Raw genomic sequence first — 26328 nt, 5'->3', positions numbered from 1 at the left:
CTTGAACTCCAGGTTTCAAGCTGTCCTCCTGGCCTCAGCTTGGCAGGCCTCAGTCTCCCAAAGTGTTGGGATTACAGGAGTGAGACTGCACCCAGCCAGGAACTTTCTTTAGCCTTCTTTTAGGGTAGGTCTGCTAGCAACAAACTCTCTTAGTTTTCCTTCATCTAGTATGTATTTATTTCCCCCTCGTTCCTAAGGGGTAATTTTACCAGATAAATGGTATCTGACAGGGCTGACAGTTCGTTGAGCAACTGAAAAATGTTGAGCCACTTCCTTCCGGCCTCCTTGATACTTCATGAAAATCTACTGTCCTCCCAACTGTTTTTTCCCGTAGGTAAGGTATCCTTTCTCTCACAATGCTTTTAAGACTTTTTCTTTGCCTTCTGTTTTCAGTTTACTTACAATGTGTCTTGGTGTAGGCTTATTTAGGTGTATCCTTTCCCGAGCTGGGGTTCTCTCAGCTTCTTGAACCTGTAGGTTTATGCTTTTTACCAAATTTGGGAAATGTTCAGCCACTATTTTAAAACCCACCCTCTTTCTCCTCTCTTTCTGGGACTTTGATGACACAAATATAGATCTTTTATTACAGAACCATAGGTCTTTGAGGCTCTGTTCATTTGATTTCATCATATTTTGTCTCTGTTAATCAGATTAGGGAATATCTATTGTTCTTTGTTTTTCTGGTTTTTGTTTGTTTGGTTTTTTTTTTTTTTTTTTTGAGACTGAGTCTCACTCTGTCTCCAGGCTAGAGTGCAATGGCACGATCTTGGCTCACTGCAACTTCCGCCTCCTGTGTTCAAGCGATTCTCCTGCCTCAGCTTCCCGAGTAGCTGAGACTACAGGTGCACACCACCACGCCCAGCTAATTTTTGTATTTTTTGTATTTTTAGTAGAGACAGGGTTTCACCATGTTGGCCAGGATGTTCTCGATCTCTTGACCTCATGATCCATCCACCTCAGCCTCCCAAAGTGCTGGGATTACAGGCGTGAACCACTGTGCCTGGCCGTATCTATTGTTCTATCTGCAAGTTCGCTGATTCTTTCCTCTGCCCTCTTCATTTTGCTATTGAGCCCATCACCGAATCTTGAATCTGGTTATTGTGCTTCTTATTTTAAACTTTTCAATATGATTCTTCTTTATATTTTCTATTTCTTTGCTGAGACTATTTTCATTTGTTTTAGGCATGTTTGCAATTGCTGAGTTAAACATTGTCTTGCTTGTCACCCAGGCGGAGTGCAATGGCACAATCTTGCTCACTGCCACATTTGGCGCTCTTGTTCCAGCGATTCTCCTACCTCTGCCTCCCTAGTAGCTGGGATTACAGGCACCTGCCACCACCCCCAGCTAATTTTTGTATTTTTAGTAGAGATGGGGTTTCACCATGTTAGCCAGGCTGGTCTCGAACTCTTGACCTCATATGATCCACCTGCTTTGGCCTCCTAAGATGCTGGGATTATAGGCATGAGCCACTGCTCCTGGCCCTGTTTTATCTTGATGTTGCTGTGTGTTGTCTTTTTTCATTAAAGTTCAGATTTTTCTAGTTCTTGGTGGGGCATGTATTGTACCCCGGACATTTTGGTTATTATAACACTCTAGATCTTACTCAAATCTTCTGTTTTAGCAGGCCACCTTGGACACCATTCTGATGGAAGGAAAATGGGGCACAGTCTCATTACTACCACAGGTAGTGGTGAAAGTCCACATTTCCTGCTCAGCCTTTTTGACACCCAGGGGTAGGGAAACAGAAGTGCTTTGTGACATCTGGGCAGCTGGGGAATTTCAGCCTCTTCAAAGGCCTCCACTGACATCAGTCTGGCTAAGAAAGGAAGGAGCACCTTGTTACTGATTGCCAGGTGGCCTCCACTGATTCTACAGTCAAGAGTAGGAGGCCTCCTTACCCCTGGATGGTGGTGAAAGTTCTGACGTGGCTTCCTCTAATGAACAGGGTTGCCTCTTTACCACTGGGTGGGTATGTAAGTTCAGAGCCACCACATGGCCTTCTTACTGCTGGCAGGGAAGAAAGTCCTGACTCCCAACTCAGTCTTCTCTGATCACCCCAGGGGCAGGACACCATGTTATAGCTCAACAAGGGTAGAACCTGAGGTCTACCACTTTTGGCCTTTTTGGACAGCAGTAGTGGTAGGGTGGTACTTTTTCCATTGTGTTAAGGTGCAGTAGGGTGGTTATAGTTGAAAAGTTTTCTATCTTATAGTGTTGCCTCTTTCCTCATCCTTTTGATAGAGCCAAGTTTTGGGAGACTTGCCTTCCATTGGTGTTTTCAAGGTTACAAGCTTCTCTAGCATCCAGTCTGGTATATACAAGGCAAAAAGAAAACTGCTGTGTCCCTCTTTGCGTCCCAAAGTCCCTAGGCAGTCTGCTGCCTTCGCTCCACTTTTCAGACATTTCCTAACACGTGTATCACATATAATGTGCAAAGTTTTGAGCTACAATTAACAGAAGGAATAGAGAGAAGTATGTCTATTCTTAGTCTGCAACTAGAAGTTCTCTCCTTCCTTTAAAACATTTTCAAGATATTTATTCTCTAATATGAAGAGATATTTAAAACATTTTCAAGATATTTATTCTCTAACATGAAGAGCCTTCTTTTTTTTGTTTGTTTGGTTTGATTTTTTAAGAAATAGGGTCTCACTCTGTCACCCAGGCTAGAGTGCAGTGGTGGGATCACTGCAGCCTCAAATTATTGGGCTCTAACAATCCTCCCACATCACTGGGATTACAGGCATCACCCACTGCACCTGGGTTCTGAAGTCTTCTAACCAATATAATTTTTAAATTTTTATTTATTTATTTATTTATTTATTTATTATTTTTTGAGACAGAGTCTTGCTCTGTCACCCAGGCTGGAGTGCAGTGGTGCAAGCTCGGCTCACAGCAACCTTCACCTCCCAGGTTCAAGTGATTCTCCTGCTTCAGCCTCCCAAGTAGCTGGAGCTACAGGCACCACGCCTGGCTAATTTTTGTATTTTTAGGACAGACAGGGTTTCACCATATTGGCCAGGTTGGTCTTAAACTCCTGAGCTCAACTGATCCACCCGTCTCAGCCTCCCAAAGTGCTGGGATTACAGGTGCGAGCCACAGCGCCTGCCCACCAACGTAATTTTTTTTTTTCTTTTTTTTTTGAGATGGAGTCTCACTCTGTCTCCCAGGGTGTATGCAATGGCTCGATCTCGGCTCACTGCAAAATCTGCCTCCTGGGTTTAAGCGATTCTGCCTCAGCTGCCTGAGTAGCTGGGATTAGAGGCACACACCGCCATGCCCAGCTAATTTTTGTATTTTCAGTAGAGGCGGGATTTCGCCATGTTGGCCAGGCTAGTCTCGAAATCCTGACCTCAGGTGATCTGCCTGCCTCAGCCTCCCAGAGTGCTGGTATTACAGGCATGAGCCACTGCGCCCGGCCTATAATTTTAAATTAGGATGAATGTCTTCTAATTGTTGATTTAAGGAGAGCTCTTTATGCATTTGAGATGTGAATTCTTTGTTGGATAGTTACCATAAATACTTTCTCCCACTCTATGGGTTGCCTTCTAATAGACTCTGTCTAAAGATGTCTTCTTTTTCTATAGACAGAAATTTATAATTTAAATTGGCACATTTAAAATTAAAAAAATATTTAGAACTCTTTCTATTATCTTTAAGATACTTTTTGTTTTTGTCTACTTGCTAAACCTCTTTTTTTTTTTTTTTTGAGATGGAGTCTCACTCTGTCACCCAGGCTGGAGTGCAGTAGCTTGATCTCAGCTCACTGCAACCTTCGCCTCCTGGGTTCAAGCAATTCTCTACCTCACCCTCCAGAGTAGGTGGGACTACAGGCACGTGCCACCACACCCGGCTAATTTTTGTATTTTTTAGTAGAGATGGGGTTTCACCATATTGGCCAGGCTGGTCTAGAACTCCTGACCTTGTGATCTGACTGCCTTGGCCTCCCAAAGTGCTGGGATTACAGGCGTGAGCCACCATGCCTGGCCTGCTAAACTTTTTTTTTTTTTGGAAAAGCAAAAAACATTGGCTTCTTTGTAATATGCAACTGTCCTGAAGCAAACACAACCCTTTGCTATCATTATACTAAGTATGAATATCATGTTCCACAGTCAAAGAACAAACCAACCAGAAAACACTTTGACCCAGATATAAGCTAAAAATAAGGGAAATCTTGTCTTATATTTAAAAAATTAAAAAAAAAAAAAAAAAAAAAACCTGGCCCAGTGCAGTGGATCATGCCTGTAATCTCAGCACTTTGGGAGGCCAAGGTGGGTAGATTACCTGAGGTAATCTACCTGAGACAGGATGTGGTGGCACATGCCTGTAATCCCAGATACACAGAAGGCCTAGGTGGGAGAATCACTTGAAACTGGGATGCGGAGATTATAGTGAGCCAAGATCGTGCCATTGCACTTAAGCCTGGGAAAGAAGAGCAAATTTCTGTCTCAAAAAACAAACAACAAAAAAAAGAGTATTTCTCAAAAGTTAACTTTCTACAAAATGTCTATTACTTACTTATGTAATACAACTGTCTGAACATATGCACTTTTGTGCATGATATCAATGTGAAAAAATTGCTTTTTTGTCCCCACTATCAATAGGCTAATACAAACTTTGTAACCTTGCAGGTAATTTTCCTTTAAACATATATTGCATTTTTTAATTGAATAGCCAGTTGTTCTGAAGTATGACACCCCTGTGACATCTCTTCAAGAAACACTTTTTCTTCTAAATGTCTTTACATTCTTCTTTCCACAACTGATTTTAAATAAATTTATGTGCTCATGGCTGATTCCTTAACCCCATCCTCCCCTGGATTAACTTTTCTTCTGGTTGAAGTTATATCTGTTAACTCTTATTTTAGGGAAAGTGTGTAAGTGGGAAAGATTTTTAGTTTTTATATGTCAGAAAGTTTATTTATTTATTTAAAGATGGTCACTCACTGTCACCCAGGCTTGACTGAATATAGTGAATAGTTAGCTGCAACCTTGAACTCCAGGTATAAGCAATCCTCTGCCTTAGCCTCTCAAGTCGCTGGTACTACAGGCATGTCCCACCATACTCAGCTAGTTTTTTTTTTAATTTTTATTTTTGTAGAGATGGGTTCTCACTTTGCTGCCCAGGCTACAACATTTATTTTGTCCTCATTCTTGAGTAATACTTTAGCTGGTTATGTCATTCAAGATTGATGATCCCTTTTACCCCTCAGCACCAATGTCTACTGTTTCTGATGATATATATAATTACTGTCCTTAGGTTACTATCCTTTCTCTTGGTATCTTTGAATATTTTCTCTTTAATGTGTTGTAGTTTCACTAAACTATATATGCTGAGCATAGTGGCTTATGCCTATAATCCTAGGATTTTTGGAGGCCAAGGCAAGAGGATTGCTTGAGGCCAGGAGTCTGAGAGCAGCCTGGACAACATGGTAATACCTTGTTTCTACAAAAATAAAAATAAAAAATACATTAGCTGGGCATGGTGGTGCACACCTGTAGTCCAAGCTACTTGGGAGGCTGAGGTGGAAGGATTACTTGAGCTCAAGAAGTTGAGGCTACAGTGAGCCATGACTCTGCCACTGCACTCCAGCCTGGGTGACAGAATGAGAGCTCATCTCAAAAACAAAACAAATCAAAAACTTATGTCGTGTTGTGGATTTAGCACATTTAGCTTTTTTTATCCTGCACAGCATTTAGTGTACATGCTTTTCCAAAGACTTCTGTTTTTCTCCATTCTGGAGATTTTTCAGCTATAATCTATTCAGATATTACTTATTTACATTCCTTCATTCTTTTTATCACAAACTTCTATGTGACATATGGTAGGGTCCTTCAATCTTTCCTCTACATTTCTTATCCATGCTTCATTATTTTTACCTCTTAATCTTTCTGGGTAAATTTTTCAACTGTCTTTCAGTTCATTCTCTCTGACCGTTGCCAGTCAAAACTTATCCTACTTGTAGAAATTGTGTTGAAATTATTATATTTAATCCTATATGGAATCTGTAATTAATTCAATTTCATAACCAAATGTTGGTTCATTTGTTCCTATTTTTGTTTTAAAGGTCCTTGCTCTTTTTAACCAGGCATGGTGGCCCACACCTGTAATCCCAGTGCTTTGGGAGGCCCAGGCAGGAGAATGTCTTGAGACCAAGACTTCAAGACCAGCCTGGGCAACATAGCAAAATTCCATTTCTAAAAAAAAAAAAAAAAAAAAACATTAGTCGGCATGGTGGCAGGCACCTGTAGTCCTAGCTATTCGTGAGACAGAAAGATGGCTTAAGCCCAGGAGTTCAAAGCCACTGAACTCCAGCCTTTGCAAAAGTGAGACCTTATCTCAAAAAAAAAAAAAAAAAAAAAAAAGGCTGGGTGAGGTGGTTGTCTCCTGTAATCCCAGCACTTTGGGAGGCTGAGGCTTGTGGATTGCTTGAGCCCAGGAGTTCAGGGCCAGGCTGGACAACATGGTGAAACATGGTCTCTACTAAAAACACAAAAATTGGTAAGGCATGGTGGCTCACACCTGTAATCCCAGCACTTTGGGAGGCCAAAGCAGGTGGATCACTTGAGGTCAGGAGTTCAAGACCAGACTGGCCAACATGGCAAAAACCCGTCTCTACTAAAAATACAAAAAGTAGCCAGGTGTGTTGGTGGGTGTCTGTAATCCCAGCTGCTCAGGAGGCTAAGGCAACAGAATCTCTTGAATCCGGGAAGAGCAGATTGCAGTGAGCCAAGATCACGCCACCGTACTCCAACCTGGGCAACAGAGCGACACTTGGTTTCAAAACACAAACAAATAAAAAGTCTTTTAAAAGAAATTTGTTTTTTCAAACATCTTCAAAATACCCATTTTATTTTATTTTATTTTATTTTTTTATTATACTTTAAGTTCTAGGGTACATGTGCACAACGTGCAGGTTTGTTACATATGTATACATGTGCCATGTTGGTGTGCTGCACCCATTAACTCGTCATTTACATTAGGTATATCTCCTAACGCTATCCCTACCCCCATTCCCCACAATAGGACCCGGTGTGTGATGATCCCCTTATTGTGTCCAAGTGATCTCATTGTTCAATTCCCACCTATGAGTGAGAACATGTGGTATTTGGTTTTCTGTTCTTGTGATAGTTTGCTGAGAATGATGGTTTCCAGCTGCATCCATGTCCCTACAAAAGCCTCTGTCACACTATTCTATAAAACTAATTTGATCAAGACTAAATAAATGTTCCACTTCATGATTTTGTTAGGTGTTGCTAACCAGCTAGGATGCTTTCAGTTTCAAGCAACATAAAACCTGTCTCAATCAGCTTAAACCAGAAGGAAAATTTACTATCTTACATATTATGTTCCCAAGTAGGAAAGCTCTAGAATAAATTAATTCACTTGCTCAATAACATTATCAGAATTTGCTCTTTTTCTTTTGTGTTTCTGCCATATTAAACATCCCAGATTTGTCCATGGCAAGCTCTCCTTATGGTTACAAAATGGCTAAGTAGTTCCAGATGTCCCATGCAGACCAAGTAATATCCACCAGAACAAGAGAAGCCACTTCTTCCTGGCATTTTTTTAATCAGTGAAAAAAACATTTCCCCAAAGTTCCTCAGAAGATACATAATAAGTAAATACGGCATCAAATATATTATTTAATAAATCACTAAAGAGGATTCAGATAAGCATGTTTGGTTTAGCTAAATGCATGGCTGTGTAGCCAAGAGTGGATTACCAAAACAAAAATCAATTCTGTTAGAAAGCAAGAAGGGGAGAGCCAAAAAACAAAATCTGCTTGCCTTGGCTATCTTTGCATTAGATTCCTTCATTTTGATTTGCACAGTCATATTACTAGAAAAGTGTTATGTTTACGGTTTGTCATTTTTATTCTCTTACTCCCACTCTGTTTTCGCCCCTCCCCACCTAAAGGTTTTAAATTGTTTCAGTCTGCCTCATCTACAAGCTCCGAGTCAGTTATCATGATACCATTATGTGTAACATTTTATAATAATTATATTAAAATTATTGAAACCAGTAAACTAACATTGATATAATGGCATTAACTAAACTGTATACCCTATTCAAATTTCACCAATTTTTCCAGTATTGTTCTTTTTCAGTTAAAGGAACTTATGTAGGATCCCACCTTACAAGTAGTTATTATTTCTTTTTAGTTTCCTCCAATTTGAGTTTCTCGGACTTTCCTTGTATTTCATAACCTTGACACATTTGAAAAGTACTGACAAGTTATTTCATCGGATAAACTTCATTTACATTTGTCTGACATTTTCTCATGATTAGAATGAGGTTATGCATTTTTGGCAATACTACTACAGAAACAATGTTGTGTCTTTCTAATTATATCATATAAAGAGATTTTCATTATTGAGACCTTTTATCTGATTACCTATGATATTAACCTTGACCACATGAATAAGGTGGTGTCTGCTGGGTTTCTCCACTATAAAGTTACTGTATTTCCCTGTGTAAGTAATAAATACAAAATATAATTTTAGATGATGCACAGATCCTATTTCATTCTGAATTTTCACCCACTAATTTTAGCATCCTTCAGAAGATGCTAAATTATTACTGTGTGTCTACAAAATTATTACTAGGGTATTTGCCTAAAGACAACTTTTCTTCTACATTTATTAGTTGTAATACTTCTATAAGGAAGAATTATCCATTCTCTCACATTTAGTTGATTGTAATTTTATATCACTATGGATTTGGATATTTATTTTATTCTGCATATTAAAATCAAAACTATCTCCTTATATCATATTCTACACAAAATTTAACTCAAAATAGTTCACATACATAAACATAAAAGCTAAAACTATGAGCCAGGTGTGGTGGTCCACGCCTGTAATCCCAGCACTTTGGGAGGACAAGGCGGGTGGATCACCTGAGGTCGGGAGTTCGAGACCAGCCTGGCCAATATAGCGAAACCTCATCTCTACTAAAAATACAAAAAAATTAGCCAGGCATGGTGGCAGGCGCCTATAATCCCAGCTACTTGGGAGACTGAGGTGGGAGAATCGCTTGAACCCAACAGGCAGAGGTTGCAGTGAGCGGAGATCACACCACTGCACTCCAGCCTGGGTGTGACAGAGCGAGGCTCCATCTCAAAACAACAACAACAACAACAAAAAGTTAAAACTGTGAAACTTCTAGAAGAAAATTTTTTGTGCTTTGGTTTGGCAAAGAGTTTTTAGATATGGCATCAAAAACACAATCCATGAAAGAAATCGTTAATAAATAGAATGCCATTAAAATTTCAAATTTTTGTGCTTTAAGATGCCATTAAGAAAATAAAAACAGACAAGCCATAGACTGAAACTATTTGTAAACATACGTTTAAGAAAGGACTTGTATTCAGAACATACAAAAACTCTTAAAACTTAATAAGACCACCCACTCTAAACATGGGCAAAAGAATTCCATTTAATACACTTTTTCCCATCCCTTTATGTTTACCGTTTCTGAATCATCTTGTATTGGTGTATCTCCTGTATAGTGCATTTGGGTTTTGCTTTGTGAGTTGGGCAGATTCTCAGTTATAAACAATATGCTTGGTCTCACCTCTATGTTAAGAAAGTCAGTCCTCATTGGGCAACCTATGCATTGCTTCCATTCTCCCTTCTCAGTCTCAACCTCTGGCAACCACTGATATTTTTACCACCTCCGTAGTTTTGCCTTTTCCAGAATTCATATAGTTAGAATCATATAGCATATAGCATTTTCAGACTGGCTTCTCCAACTGAGTAACTGGCATTACGGTTCTTCCATGTCTTTTCATAGCTTCATCGCTCCAAATATTTTTGCAAAATATTATTCCATTGTACGAATGTACCTCATTTTGTTTATCCATTTATTTACTGAAGAATATCTGTGTTGCTTCCAATTTTGGGCAATTATACATAATGCTGCTATAAGCATTCATATGCAGGATTTTGTATAGACATATTTTCAACACATTTGGGCCAATACCTAGGAGTGTAATGCTAGATCATATAAAAGCATGCTTTATTTTAATGAGTTTCCCTTTATCGTGTTTTATAGATATTGTCTGTTGTACAAATGGAAGGTTTTTGGTAACCTTGTGTTGAGCAAGTCTGCCACTACAATTTCTCCAACAGCTCATGCTCACTTTGTGTCCCTAAATCACATTTTGATAATTTTCACATTTCAAAACTTTTCATTATTATGTCTGTTATGTTGATGTGTAATCAGCGATCAGTCTAATTGTTTAGAGGAATCAAGAACTACATCCATATAAAACAGCAAACTTAAGTAATACATGTTTTGTGTATTCTGACTGCTCCACCAACCAGCTATTCCCTTGTCTCCCTCTTCTTAAGCCTCCCTAGTCCCTGAGACACAACAATATTGAAATAGGCCAACTACTAACCCTACGATGACCTCTAAGTGTTCAGATGAAAGAAGAATCACATATTTCTCACTTTAAATCAAAAGCTGAGAAAGAATTAAATTTCGTGAAAAAAGTCATGTCAAAAGTCAAAATAGGACAAAAGTTGGGAGTCTGGCACCAATAGTTACCCAAATAATGAATACAAAGAAAAATCTTGAAAAAAATTAAAAATGCTGCTCTAGCAAACATATAAATGGTAAGAAAGGGAAACAGCCTTATTGCTGATCAATGGAGAAAGTTTTAGTTTTCTGGTAAGAAGATCAAACCAGCCTGCTATGGTTTGAATGAGTGTCCTCCAAAATCCATGTTGAAACTCAATCCACAAAACATGGCAGTATTGAGAGGCAAGGGTTTTAAGAGATGATTGGGTCACGAGGACTGTGCTCTAATGAATGAAAAATGGCGTCTGGGCGCGGTGGCTCACGCCTGTAATCCTAGCACTTTGGGAGGCCGAGATGGGGAGATCACATGAGGTCAGGAGTTAAAGACCAGCTGGGCTAACATGGTGAAACCCCGTGTCTACTAAAAATACAAACAATTAGGTGGGCATGGTGGCGCACAACTGTAATCCCAACTACTCGGGAGGCTGAGGTGGGAGAATCGCTTGAACCCAGGAGGTGGAGGTTGCAGTGAGCCAAGATTGTGCCACTGCACTCCAGCTTGGACAACAAGAGTGAAACACCATCTTAAAAAAAAAAAAAAAAAAAAAGGAAAGAAAAATGGCTTACTCCATTCATTAATTAATGGAGTATTGGGTTATCATTGGAATGGGACTGGTGAATTTATAAGAGGAAGAGAGATCTTCCTCTCAGACCCTTCACCATGTGATGGCCTGTGACACTTTGGAATTCTTCAGAGTCACCAGCAGCAAGAGGGCCCTCACAAGATGCAGCTTCTCAATCTTGGAATACCTGGCTCAATAACTGTAGAAAGATATTCGTCTTCTTTATAAATTACAGAGTTTTAGTTATTCTGTTATAAGAACGGAAAATGGACTAAGACACAACCACAACATTCCTCTAAGCCAAAGGCTAATCCCCAAGGCTTTAACTCTTTTCATTCTATGAACGCTGACAGAGGTGAGGAAGCTGCAAAAGAAAAGTGTGAAGCTAGCAGAGGTTGGTTCATGAGGTTTAAGGAAAGAAGTTATCTCCATAACATAAAAGTGCAAGGGGAAGCAATAAGTGCTGAGGCAGAAGCTGCAACAAGTTATCCAGATCTAGCTAAGATATTGATAAAGGTGACAATGCTAAACAGCAAATTTTCAATGTAGACAAAACAGCCTTCTATTGGAAGAAAGGCCATTTAGGGACTTTCATAGCTAGAGAAGTCAATGCCTGGCTTCAAAGCTTCGAAGGACAGAAAGACTGTCTTGTTAAGGGCTAATGCAGCTGGTGACCTTAAGTTAAAACCAGTGCTCATTTACCATTCCAGCAATCCTAGGGTCCTTATCATACTAAAATCTGCTCTGCCTGTGCTCTGGTACCAGTCCATGGCCTGTTAGGAAGTGGGTCACACCACAGGAGGTGAACAGCAGGCCAGTGAGCATTACGGCCCGAGCTCTGCCTCCTGTCAGATCAGCAGCATTAGATTCTCACAGGAGCACAAACATTTTTGTGAACTGCACATGGGAGGGATCTAGGTTTCATGCTCCTTATGAGAAGCTAATGCCTGATGATCTGAGGTAGGACAGTTTCATCCCAAAACCATCCCCCTAGCCATGGCGTGGGTCGATGGAAAAATTATCTTCCACAAAACTGGTCCCTGGTGACAAAAAGATCAGAGATGGCTGCTCTGACGGATTTGGGATTTCAAGTACATTGAAAACCTTCTGGAAATTATTCACCACTCTAGATGCCATTAAGAACATGTGTGATTCATGGGAGGAGGTCAAAATATCAACATTAACAGGAGTGTGCAAGGATTTGGTTCTAAACCTCTTGGATGACTCTGAGGGGGGTTCAAGTAACCACACAGGTGGTAGAAATATCAAGAGAACTAGGGGTGAAGCCTGAAGATGTGACTGAATCGATACAATCTCATGATACAACTTGAACAGATGAGGAGTTACTTCCCATGGATGAGAAAAAAATGGTTTCTTGAGATGGAATCTTCTTCCAGTGAAGATGCAGTGAACATGGTTGAAATGAAAAGATTGAGAATATTACATAAGCATTTTTGACATAGCAGTGGCAGGGTTTGAGAGCAGTAACTCCTATTTTGAAAGAAGTTCTACTGTGGGTAGAAAGCTATCAAACAGCATCTTACCATGCTACTGAGAAATCGACTGGTGAAAGTAAGAGTCAATTGATGTGGCAAACTTCACTGTCTTATTTTAAGAAATGGCCACAGCCGCAAGAACCTCGAACAATCACTACCCCGATCAGTCAGCAGTCATTAACACTGACAAGACCTTCCACCAGCAAAAAATTACAAATTGCTGACGGCTCAGATTAGGCATCTCAGCATTTTTTAGTAATAAGGTTTGTTTTAAATAAGGTATGTACATTTTTAGAATTAATGCTATATAGTTACTAGACTATAGTGTAAACAAAACTTTTACATGTACCGGGAAATCAAAAAATTTCTGTGACTCACTTGGGATATTTGTTTTATTGCAGTTGTCTGGAACCAAACCCACAGTATCCTCAAGGTATGCCTGTAGTAGGGCTATATTTAGCTTTGCAAAAAGCTGTCAAACTGTAACACAAAGCGGCTATATGTTCCTGTTGCTCCACGTCCTCATCAGCTTTTGGTATTATATTTTAATTTCAGCCATTGTGGTAGACACATAGTGATATCTCTTCATTTAAACTTGAAATAATCTAATGACAAATGATAATGAACTTTTTCATGCTTATTTGCTATCTATATATCTTCTTTTGTGAGATGCCTGCTCAGATCTTGTACCTAACTTTTTTATTATTATTATAATACTTTAAGCTCTAGGGTACATGTGCACAATGTGCAGGTTTGTGACATGTGTATACATGTGCCATGTTGGTGTGCTGCACCCATTAACTCGTCATTTACATTAGGTATATCTCCTAATGCTATCCCTACCCCCCCCTTCCCCACAATAGGACCCGGTGTGTGATGATCCCCTTACTGTGTCCAAGTGATCTCATTGTTCAATTCCCACCTATGAGTGAGAAGAGTGGTGTTTGGTTTCCTGCTCTGGTGATAGTTTGCTGAGAATGATGGTTTCCAGCTGCATCCATGTCCCTACAAAGGACACAAACTCATCCTTTTTTATGGCTGCATAGTATTCCACGGTGTATGTGTGCCACATTTTCTTAATCCAGTCTGTCACTGATGGACATTTGGGTTGATTCCAAGTCTTTGCTATTGTCAATAGTGCTGCAGTAAACATACGTGTGCATGTGTCTTTATAGCAGCATGATTTATAATCCTTTGGGTATATCCCTAGTAATGGGATGGCTAGGTCAAATGGTATTTCTAGTTCTAGATCCTTGAGGAATCACCACACTGTTTTCCACAATGGCTGAACAAGTTTACACTCCCACCAACACTGTAAAAGTGTTCCTATTTCTCCACATCCTCTCCAGCACCTGTTGTTTCCTGATTTTTTAATGATTGCCATTCTAACTGGTGTGAGATGGTATCTCATCGTGGTTTTAATTTGCATTTTTCTGATGGCCAGTGATGATAAGCATTTTTTCATGGGTCTGTTGGCTGTATGAATGTCTTCTTTTGAGAAGTGTCTGTTCATATCCTTTGCCCACTTTTTGATGGGGTTGTTTTTTTCTTTTAAATTTGTTTGAGTTCTTTGTAGCTTCTAATAGCCCTTTGTCAGATGAGTAGATTGCAAAAATTTTCTCCCATTCTGTAGGTTGCATGTTCACTCTGATGGTAGTTTCTTTTACTGTGCAGAAGCTCTTTAGTTTAATTAGATTGCATTTGTCAATTTTGGCTTTTGTTGCCGTTGCTTTTGGTGTTTTAGACATTAAGCCCTTGCCCATGCCTATGTCCTGAATGGTATTACCTAGGTTTTCTTCTAGGGTTTTTATGGTTTTAGGTCTAACATTTAAGTCTGTAATTCATCGTGAATAAACTTTTGTATAAGGAGTAAGGAAAGGATCCAGTTTCAGCTTTCTACTTATGGCTAGCCAATTTTCCCAGCACCATTTATTAAATAGGGAATGCTTTCCCCGTTTCTTGTTTTTGTCACGTTTGTCAAAGATCAGATGGCTGTAGATGTGTGGTATTATTTCTGAGGGCTCTGTTCTGTTCCATTGGTCTATATCTCTGTTTTGGTACCAGTACCATGCTGTTTTGGTTACTGTAGCCTTGCGGTATAGTTTGAAGTCAGGTAGTGTGATGCCTCCAGCTTTGTTCTTTTGGCTTAGGATTCTCTTGGCAATGTGGGGTCTTTTTTGGTTCCATATGAACTTTAAAGCAGTTTTTTCCAATTCTGTGAAGAAACTCATTGATAGCTTAATGGGGATGGCACTGAATCTATAAATTACCTTGGGCAGTATGGCCATTTCACAATATTTCTTCTTCCTATCCATGAGCATGGTATGTTCTTCCATTTGTTTGTGTCCTCTTTTATTTCACTGAGCAGTGGTTTGTAGTTCTCCTTGAAGAGGTTCTTTACATCACTTGTCAGTTGGATTCCTAGGTATTTTATTCTCTTTGAAGCTATTGTGAATGGGAGTTCATTCATGATTTGGATCTCTGTCTGTTACTGGTGTTTAAGAATGCTTGTGATTTTTGCACATTGATTTTGCATCCTGAGACTTTGCTGAAGTTGATTATCAGCTTAAGGAGATTTTGGGCTGAGACAATGGGGTTTTCTAAATATACAATCATGTCATCTGCAAACAGGGACAATTTGACTTCTTCTTTTCCTAACTGAATACCCTTGATTTCTTTCTCTTGCCTGATTGCCCTAGCCAGAACGTCCAACACTATGTTGAATAGGAGTGGTGAGAGAGGGCATCCCTGTCTTGTGCCAGTTTTCAAAGGGAATGCTTCCAGTTTTTGCCCATTCACTATGATATTGGCTGTGGGTTTGTCATAAATAGCTCTTATTATTTTGAGATACATTCCATCAATACCGAATTTATTGAGAGTTTTTAGCATGAAGCGCTGCTGAATTTTGTCAAAGGCCTTTTCTGCATCTGTTGAGATAATCATCTGGTTTTTGTCTTTGGTTCTGTTTATATGCTGGATTACGTTTATTGATTTGCGTATGTTGAACCAGCCTTGCATCCCAGGGATGAAGCCCACTTGATCATAGTGGATAGGCTTTTTGATGTGCTGCTGGATTTGGTTTGCCAGTATTTTATTGAGGATTTTTGCATCGATGTTCATCAGGGATATTGGTCTAAAATTCTCTTTTTTTGTTGTGTCTCTGCCAGGCTTTGGTATCAGGATGATGTTGGCCTCATAAAATAGTTAGGGAGGATTCCCTCTTTTTCTATTGATTGGAATAGTTTCAGAAGGAATGGTACCAGCTCCTCCTTTTCCCTCTGGTAGAATTTGACTGTGAATCGGTCTGGTCCTGGACTTTTTCTGGTTGGTAGGCTATTAACTATTGCCTCAATTTCAGAGCCTGTTATTGGTCTACTGAGAGATTCAATTTCTTCCTGGTTTAGTCTTGGGAGAATGTAAGCATTCAGGAAATTATCCATTTCTTCTAGGTTTTCTAGTTTATTTGCGTAGAGGTGTTTATAGTATTCTCTGACGGTAGTTTGTATTTCTGTGGGGTCGGTGGTGATATCCCCTTTATCATTTTTTATTGCCTCTATTTGATTCTTCTCTCTTTTCTTCTTTAATATTAGTCTTGCTAGTGGTCTATCAATTTCGTTGAACTTTTCCAAAAACCAGCTCCTGGATTCATTGATTTTTTGGAGGGTTTTTTGTGTCTCAATCTCCTTCAGTTTTGCTCTGATCTTAGTTATTTCTTGCCTTCTGCTAGCTTTTGAATGTGTTTGCTCTTGCTTCTCTAGTTCTTTTAATTGTGATGTTAGGGTGTCAATTTTAGATCTTTCCTGCTTTCTCTTGTGGGCATTCAGTGCTATAAATTTCCCTCTACACACTGCTTTAAATGTGTCCCAGAGATTCTGGTATGTTGTGTCTTTGTTCTCATTGGTTTCAAAGAACATCTTTATTTCTGCCTTCATTTCGTTATGTACCCAGTAGTTATTCAGGAGCAGGTTGTTCAGTTTCCATGTAGTTGAGTGGTTTTGATTGAGTTTCTTAGTCCTGAGTTCTAGTTTGATTGCACTGTGGTCTGAGAGACAGTTTGTTTTAATTTATTTTCTTTCACATTTGCTAAGGAGTGCTTTACTTCCAACTATGTGGTCAATTTTAGAATAAGTGCGACGTGGTGCTGAGAAGAATGTATATTCTGTTGATTTGGGGTGGAGAGTTCTGTAGATGTCTATTAGGTCCTCTTGGTGGAGTTGAGTTCAATTCCTGGATATCCTTGTTAACTTTCTGTCTCGTTGATCTGTCTATGTTGACAGTGGGATGTTAAAGTCTCCCATTATTATTGTATGGGAGTCTAAGTCTCTTTGTAAGACTCTAAGGACTTGCTTTATGAATCTGGGTGCTCCTGTATTGGGTGCATATATTTAGGATAGTCAGCTCTTTCTGATGAATTGATCCTTTTACCATTATGTAATGGCCTTCTTTGTCTCTTTTGATCTTTGCTGGTTTAAAGTCTGTTTTATCAGAGACTAGGATTGCAACCCCTACTTTTGTTTGTTTTCCATTTGCTTGGTAGATCTTCCTCCATCCCTTTATTTTGAGTCTATGTGTGTCTCTGCATGTAGGATGGGTCTCCTGAATACAGCAAACTGATGGGTCTTGACTCTTTATCCAATTTGCCAGTCTGTGTCTTTTAATTGGACCATTGAGTCCCTTTACATTTAAGGTTAATATTGTTATGTGTGAACTTGATCCTGTCATTATGATGTTAGCTGGTTATTTTGCTCATTAGTTGATGCAGTTTCTTCCTAGCATTGATGGTCTTTACATTTTGGCATGTTTTTGCAATGACTGGTACATGTTGTTCCTTTCCATATTTAGTGCTTCCTTCAGGATCTCTTGTAGGGCAGGCCTGATGGTGACAAAATCTCTAAGCATTTGTTTGTCTGTAAAGGATTTTATTTCTCCTTCACTAAAGAAGCTTAGTTTGGCTGGATATGAAATTCTGGGTTTAAAATTCTTTTAAGAATGTTGAATATTTGCCCCCACTCTCTTCTGGCTTGGAGAGTTTCTGCTGAGAGATCTGCTGTTAGTTTGATGGGCTTCCCTTTGTGGGTAACCCGACCTTTCTCTCTGGCTGCCCTTAACATTTTTTCCCTCATTTCAACTTTGGTGAATCTGACAATTATGTGTCTTGGAGCTGCTCTTCTCGAGGAGTATTTTTGTGGCGTTCTCTGTATTTCCTGAATTTGAATGTTGGCCTGCCTTACTAGGTTGGGGAAGTTCTCCTGGATGATATCCTGCAGAGTGTTTTCCAACTTGGTTCCATTTTCCTCGTCACTTTTACACACACCAATCAGATGTAGATTCGGTCTTTTCACATTTTCCCATATTTCTTGGAGGCTTTGTTCATTTCTTTTTACTCTTTTTTCTCTACACTTCTCTTCTCGCTTCATTTCATTCATTTGATCTTCCATCGCTGATACTCTTTCTTTCAATTGATTGAGTCGGTTACCGAAGTTTGTGTATTTGTCATGTAGTTCTCGTGTCATGGTTTTCATCTCTATCAGTTCTTTTAAGGTCTTCCCTGCATTGATTATTCTAGTTATCCATTCATTCATTCTTTTTTCAAGGAGTTTAGTTTCTTTGCGCTGGTTACATAGTTCCTCCTTTAGCTCTGAGAAGTTTGATCGACTGAAGCCTTCTTCTCTCCTCAAAGTCATTCTCTGTCCAGGTTTGTTCCATGGCTGGCAATGAGCAGCATTCCTTTGGAGGGGGAGATGCGCTCTGATTTTTGAATTTCCAGCTTTTCTGCACTGCTTTTTCCCCATCTTTGTGGTTTTATCTGCCTTTGGTCTTTGATAATGGTGACGTATTGACGGGGTTTTGGTGTGGGTGTCCTTTCTGTTTGTTAGTTTTCCTTCTAACAGTCAGGACCCTCAGCTGCAGGTCTGTTGGAGTTTGCTTGAGGTCCACTCCAGACCCTGTTTGCCTGGGTATCAGCAGCGGAGGCTGCAGAAGATAGAATATTGCTGAAGAGCGAGTGTTGCTGTCTGATCCTTGCTCTGGAAGCTTCATCTCAGGGGTGTACTCAGCTGTGTGAGGTGTGAGGTGTCGATCAGCACCTAGTGGGTGGTGTCTCCCAGTTAGGCTACTCAGGGGTCAGGCACCCACCTGAGCAGGTAGTCTGTCCGTTCTCAGATCTCAACCTCCGTGCTGGGAGAACCACTGCTCTCTTCAAAGTTGTCAGACAGAGACTTTTACATCTGCAGAGGTTTCTGCTGCTTTTTGTTTAGCTATGCCCTGTCCCCAGAGGTGGAGTCTACAGAGGCAGGCAGGCAGGCCTCCTTGAGCTGGGGTAGGCTCCAACCAATTCGAGCTTTCCGGCAGCTTTGTTTATCTACTTAAGCCTTAGCAATGGCGGGCGCCCCTCCCCCAGCCTTGCTGCCACCTTGCAGTTAGATCTCAGACTGCTGTGCTGGCAATGAGGGAGGCTCTGTGGGTGTGGGACCCTCTGGGCCAGGTGTGGGATCTAATCTCCTGGTGTGCTGTTTGCTAAGACCCTTGGTAAAGCACAGTATTAAGGTGGGAGTTACCTGATTTTCCAGGTGTTGAGTGTCTCAGTTTCCCTGGCTAGGAAAAGGAATTCCCTTCCCCCTTGCACTTCCCAGGTAAGGCAATGCCTCATCCTGCTTCAGCTCTCACTGGCTGGGCTGCACCCACAGACCAGCATGGACTGTCTGACACGCCATAGTGAGATGAATCCAATACCTCAGTTGAAAATGCAGAAATCACTCGTCTTCTGTGTCACTTATGCTGGGAGCTGGAGGCTGGACCTGTTCCTATTCAGCCATCTTGGGCACCCCTCGCCAAATGGTCTTTTACCTACTTTTTAATTGGTTTTCCTTATTGTTGATTTTTAAAGAGTTCATTGTATATTTTGGATACAAATCCTTTATCATATATATTTTGCAAAATTTTTATCCCAGGTTGTGGCATATCTTTTCATTTTAACAGTGTCCTTCACAGAGCAGTTTTTAATTTTAATAAAGTCCAACTAATTTTTTTCTTTCATGAATCATGCTTTTGGTGTTGTAGCTAAAAGTCATCGCCAAAGTCAGTGTCAGTCCTCCAACTTTGTTCTTTTTAAGTATCTTGGCAGCTACTCTGGGTCTTTCCCTCATTAACTTTAAAATTTTGTCAACATCCACAAGTACCTTGCTAGGATTTTTATTGAGATTTCATTGAATCTGTAAAGTCAGGAAGGCATAACACCTTAACAATATTTAGTCTTCCTACACATGAACATGGAATATTCTTCTATTTCTATCTTCAATTTGTTTCATGAGACTTTTGTAGTTTTCCATATAGATCTTGTACAAAGTTAATTTCGTTTCCTTCCTTCCTTTCTTCTCTCTCTACTCTCTTTTGGTGCTAATGTAAATGTTTTAAATTTCTAATTCCAAATGTTCATCCCTGGTATATACAAGAAAGTAACTGAATGTGTATGAACCATACATTCTCTGTAAACTTGCTATATTCAGGTTTTAGTTCCAAATTATTTTTCGTTGAGACATAGGAATTTTGTCTTATTGCATTAGCAAGAACTTCCAGAGCAACATTAAATAGGAATGATGTAATCTACTTGCCTTGTTTCCGTTCTTCAAGGGAAAGCATCTGATGTCCCACCATTAAGTATGCTAGCTGTAGGTTTTTTGTAGATATTCTTTATGAAGTTAGGGTTTTCTTATATTCCTAGTTGGCTGAGAGCTTTGTTTTTATCACAGATAGGTGTTGGCTTTTTTGTCAAATGGCTTTTCTGCCTCTGTTGATATGATCATGACTTTTCTCCTTTAGTGTGATAATGTAATGGATTGTATAAACTGATTTGTTGAATCAGCCTTGCATACCTGAAATAAATGCCACTTGACTGTGGTGTATAGTTTTTTGTTATATATTGTTGTGTTAGATTTGCTAATATTCTTTGTTTGTCGCTCTTGTTGCCCAGGCTGGAGTGCAATGGTGTGATCTCGGCTCAATACAACATCCTCCTCCCACGTTCAAGCGATGCTCCTGCCTCAGCCTCCAGCCTCAGCATGTTCCACCATGCCCGGCAGATTTTGTGTTTTTAGTAGAGACAAGGTTTCTCCACGTTGGTCAGGCTGGTCTCAAACTCCTGACCTCAGGTGATCTACCCACCTTGGCCTCCCAAAGTGCTGGGATTACAGGCATGAGCCACCATGCCCGGCAGATCTGCTAATATTCTGTTGAGAATTTTTACAGCTATGTTCATGAGAGATACTGGTCTGTAGTCCTTTTTTGTAACAACTTTACCTAATTTTGTTATCAGGGTAATTCTGGCCTCACATGCTTTTGTTGTTGTTGTTGTTGTTTTGAGACGAAGTTTTACTTTGTCACGCAGGCTGAATTGAAGTGCAGTGGCGCAATCTCAGCTCACTGCATCCTCCCCCTCCCAGGTTCAAGTGATTCTTTTGCCTAAGTCTCTCGAGTAGCTGGGATTACAGGCACGCGCCACAATGCCTGGCTTTTTTTTTTTTTTTTGTATTTTTAGTAGAGATGGGGTTTCACCGTATTGGTCAGGCTGGTCTCAAACTCCTGGCATCGTGATCCACCCGCCTCAGCCTCCCAAAATGCTGGGATTACAGGCATGAGTCACCACACTTGGCCTCACAGAATGTGTTAAAACATTTCCTCTGCTTCTATTTTCTAGAATAGACTGTATAAAACTGGCATCACTTTCTCCTTGAATGGTAGAATTCACGAGTGAAGCCATCTGAGACCAGTGCTTTGTTCTGGAAGCTCATAATTGATTCAATTTATTTTATAAGTTTATGCAAGGCAGTTATTTCTCCTTGTGTGAGTTTTGGTAGGTTGTGTCTTTCACAAAATTGGTCCATTTCATCTGTTATCAAATTTGGGCACTCAGAATTGCTCATAACATTCCTTTATTATCCTTCTAATGTCCTAATGTTCAGAAGAAGGGTAATAATAATGGCACCTCTTTTCATTTCAGATTTTAGTAATTTTTGTTTTTTCTTTTGTTATGGCAGGAAGTTTTATAAATTTTAACTTTTCATTGAATTTCATTTGTTTCACTGAATTTCTCTGTTGTTTTTGTTTCAATTTTATTGATTTCTACTCTACTATTTCTTCTGCTTACTTTGCATTTAATTTGCTCTTTTTCTAATTTCCTAAAGTAGTAATTGATTTTAGATCTTTAACGTTTTCCAATATATGCATTCAATACTATAAATTTCCCTCTAGCTACTGCTTTTGCTGCATCTCACAATTTTTTTTTTTTTTTTTTTTTGAGACAAAGTCTCACTCTGTTCCCCAAGCTGGAGTGCAGTGGTGCCATCTCCGCTCACTGGATGCTCCGCATCCCAGGTTCATGCCATTCTCCTGCCTCTGCCTCCCAAGTAGCTGGGACTACAGGTGCCCGCCACCATGCCCAGCTAATTTTTTGTATTTTTAGTAGACATGAAGTTTCATCGTGTTAGCCAGGATGGTCTCAATCTCCTGACCTCATGATCCACCCACCTCGGCCTCCCAAAGTGCTGGGATTACAGGCATGATCCACCGCGCCCAGTCGCATCTCAGAAATTTTGATAATTTGTATTTTCATTTATTTCAAAATATATTTTCTCTTGAGACTTCTTTGACCTATGTGTTTAAAAGTGTGCTCCTTAATCTACAAGTATTTTGGGATTTTCCAGGTATTTTCTAATTTAATTCCTTTGTAGTTAAAGACATACATTCTATGGTGTCTTTTATTAAAAGTTAATTACCCCTTTATCACCATATGTTGCTTGATCATTTTCCTTGTTCTGAAGTCAGCTTTGTATGAAATTAATATAGCTACTCCAGCTTTCTTTTCATGAGTGTAGTTTGATATGTTAGTCTATCTAGGCTACCCTAACAAAATACCATACACTAGGTGACTTAAACAACATAAATTTTCTTTTTCTCAAATTTCTGAAGACTGGAAGTCTGGGATCAGGGTGTCATCACAATTTCTGGGGAAGGCTTTCTCATTTGTAGACAGCTACCTTCTAGTCGTATCTTCACATGGCAAAGAGAGCAAGCTCTCTGTGTCCCTTTTTATAAGGACACTAACCTTATGTTAGTCATGGTGCCACCTAACCTTAATTATCTTCCAAGATCCCTATCTGCAAATACTATCACACTGGGGGTTAGGGCTTCAACATACAAATTTGGGGAACAGGGGGAACACGAACATTCAGTCCATTAACACGGGATGTATCTTTCTCCATCTTTGTATTTGAAGTGGATTTCTTGTTTAGTCTTGTTTTTTAATCTTCTGTGACAGTATCTGTGTATTTGTGTATTTAGACAACTCACATTTAAACTGATTGATATAAATTACTATATCTGTTAATGTTTTCTATTAATTGCTCTTCTTTTGTTCTTGTCTTCCACTTTTCTGCCTTCTCTAAGTTTAATCTAGCATCCTGTACAATTCCATTGTCTCTGCTCTCTTACCAGGATTAAACAGATATGTAACAATCTACCATCATGTGAACTGGCTCTCTGATTGTTGCAAAATAAGATTAAAATGGATGAACTTCTGGACACAGTCAAATGATAGAAGAGAATAATTATGTAACATGAAAAATAACAGCATGTATCAAATAGTGGTTACCCCAAGGCAGAGAGGACGACCTAGATAGGAAATACCAAAGGACATTTCACTTTTATCTGTAATATCTGCATTTATTTCTTGTATAATAAAAAATAAATTAAAAATTTTACATCTCTACAAGCTAAAAAAAAAAAGGCAAGATTCCATCAAAACAAAGTTGTAGGATAAACAATAATCTAGGAAAAGTATTAAGAATATTAAAAATAAGCCATTAGCAACTTTTCACTTACTAATTTTTGAGTCAGCATGTCATGCAATAAAGTATTTGATACCACTACATTTAGCAGTTCGTAGGCTATTGACATACCTCGTATAAACTTTTAGAAAAATGCGGTCTATTGGTGGACACTGCAAGCATAAGGATTACTTTTTTTTTTTTTTCTTTTGAGACGGAGTTTTGCTCGTCACCTAGGCTGGAGTGCAGCGGCGCAATCTTGGCTCACTGCAACCTCTGCCTCCCAGGTTCAAGCGATTCTCCTGCCTCAGCCTTCAAGTAGCTGGAATTACAGGTGTGCACCACCACCACACCCAGCTAATTTTTGGTATTTTTAGTAAAGACAGGGTTTCACCATGTTGGCCTGGCTGGTCTCGAACTCCTGACCTCAAGTGATCCACCCACCTCGGCCTCCGAAAGTGCTAGCATTACAGGCGTGAGCCACCATGTCTGGCTCGATTTACATATTTTTAATGTTTTCATTAGCAAACACCAAAAGTGTTTTGCTAGTAATTCATGGACAACAGTACCACCTGCTCTGAAGAATTCTTTTCAGACCTACACTGCCATTTCTTCCCTCTCCAGTTACTTCAAAGAGTAAAAAGTTGCTCACCCCTTCAATATCCAACTCGAGTATTCTACGAGGTACTTTATGTATCATCTTCCCCTAAAAGAGTTACATTCCCTAAAATATAATAGTATTTGTATTTTCTACAGAGGGATTGGTATACTTCAAATATTATTTGTTTACTTTAGAAAATATGAAGCAATTAAGGTAAGCAAGGAACTTGGATAATATACAGTAGGAAGCACTTTCAAGTAAAAAAGTAACAAATTTCTCTTAGAAAACTAATGATATTAAATGGATTTAGGATTCTCTAGTTTAGCTTGTATGCAATACCAAATGAGTTCTATATCTTAATTTATCCAGCTTTAAAAAGTATTTGCTACTTATAAAAATATCCCACATCACCAATTGCTAGAGATTTTTAGAAATAATTTTATTTAAAGAAAATTCATAGAGGATTAATAAAATGTCATGAATACAATTTTGTTGGTAATAATTAGCAGAATCAAGAGTAGATTAATATATAAGGTTACATGGTATATGAATAATACAAACTAAAATATCGATTTTATGCTAGCTTTATCCATCAGTTTTTCATATTCCAATTTTAAACAAAGCTAGAAATAAGGCAGTACATATGAAACAATTTGCTAAATACTTTTAAATTATGCCAGCTTCTACATCAGATATTACCTCAATTTTAAAACCATCCGCAAATTAAATGACCTTCCCATTATAATTTCTAAATATAAAGAAGCACCAATTGGAAGTCAAAATGCATGAAAGATATTGTTACACATTTTAAGAAAACATTATATTAGCAATATAATAAATCAACAAAGAATTTTCCAAAGAATATTGCATGAGGTAAGGTATATTAAATGTTTTATGCCTAGAATATTATCTACCTGCATTCTTCTCCATATAGTTTAAAACACCAAAGCACTGACTGAAGAAAGGATCATTTAAAAATGAATAATAGATGGCAGCACATGCCATTTAGCGATAAAAGGAAGATGGACTATGTGCATTAATTTGCAAATAATGTTTTTTATCCAAATAGTCCTGTGGTTCCAATATCCTTGAATGATAAGATTTTTTTACTGTGTGAAAAAAGAAAACATCCTTTTACTGATGGAAAGCTTCTAATCTTATTCGAGTTGGATCTTCTGGATGTCTCAAGGCAATTCCATTACGCAGCAGCAGCTCAACATAAGGTGGCCAAAAGGAATCACTAATTTTGACATATGGATCATGTGGAACATCAAATAATCTATTTATAAGAATCTAGGAGAAAATATCATTCAAAATATACTTTACTTGGGAAAAAGTCAATACAGCTATAATAAAGGTTTTGTCAAAGAATATTGACCTCTTTTCTTTTTCAACAACTGTTTAATACTTTTAATCTACAAATTTGAATTTCCTTTTTGAAAGGACTATGGGTATTAGCTAATGAAAAAAACTTTAAAGTGAAGTTTTGCATCTTTAATTTAGAAAAACATTTCCTAAAAATTGGTAAGAAAGAATTTACAATTCTCCCACTTCTCTTGGGATTAATATCTTCTTTAGGATAAAGACAAAAATCTTAAAAAATTAATATTTCACAAAAAACACAAAAAAAGTTAAAAAGAAAGTGAGCAAGTGTGTCTTAATATTTGAGGGAAAAATCACTGGTCCTGTCCTCCACAAAACACCTATTCTTCCGATAAATATTTACAAGATTCAATTTTATCATCATCGCTTCCTTCAGCTTCATCCTGAGTATCCCTGATCTTCATTAAGGATATTGTGGAATTACAACCACAAATTGAATTTTTATTATTTGTATTAAATTATATAGGCTAGCATTTTCCAAACTGCATTCCATAGAATTAGTCTCCCTGAAGATGTTCTTAGTTCCTGAAAAACAGAGTTCTGTGATCAAACAAGCTTGGGAAAGCTTGCTAATGTGAAGTGAGAATCAGCTGTCTTTCCCAAATCCACTGCTATTATAAAAGTCTTCTGAAGAAAGAAGTATTTACAATTGTTTGAATACTAATGTTATGAAATACAGTGAAAAACGCTAAATGTAGATCAATTATTATTTTGCCTCCTCAGCTATCTTCCAGTGCCTTCACAAATTACAAAACTAGAACTCAGAAGAGTTAAGGGATTCCTCAGGGCACATAATCAGTGGTGGATCTTGGATTAGACTCCATATCTCAAAATTACCTCCGCATCTCAAAAATTTGTCAGGCCAAATTTTTAACTG

At 38.8% G+C, this 26328-nt stretch overlaps 1 protein-coding gene across 10 annotated transcripts in view; it reads right to left on the bottom strand.

Annotated features, from left to right (window-relative positions):
- LOC105499484 (centromere protein K) overlaps positions 1-26328 on the bottom strand; it is a 99730-nt gene that overhangs the window by 24293 nt on the left and 49109 nt on the right. For 9 of the 10 annotated variants that reach the window (XM_011772060.3, XM_011772058.2, XM_011772063.3 and 6 more), the window contains one exon: positions 23637-25361. In XM_011772060.3, the coding sequence (XP_011770362.1) occupies positions 25203-25361 (159 nt within the window). In that variant the 3' untranslated portion in view covers positions 23637-25202. Of the gene's footprint in view, positions 1-8396; positions 8472-23636; positions 25362-26328 lie in introns of those variants that run through there. The other variant, XR_011624956.1, reaches the window with a different exon arrangement.

Source organism: Macaca nemestrina, chromosome 6 (genome assembly GCF_043159975.1).
Source record: "Macaca nemestrina isolate mMacNem1 chromosome 6, mMacNem.hap1, whole genome shotgun sequence".
Lineage (NCBI taxonomy): Eukaryota > Metazoa > Chordata > Mammalia > Primates > Cercopithecidae > Macaca > Macaca nemestrina.
Note: the sequence above shows the minus strand (reverse complement) of the source record. Positions and strands in the feature narration are given on the sequence as shown.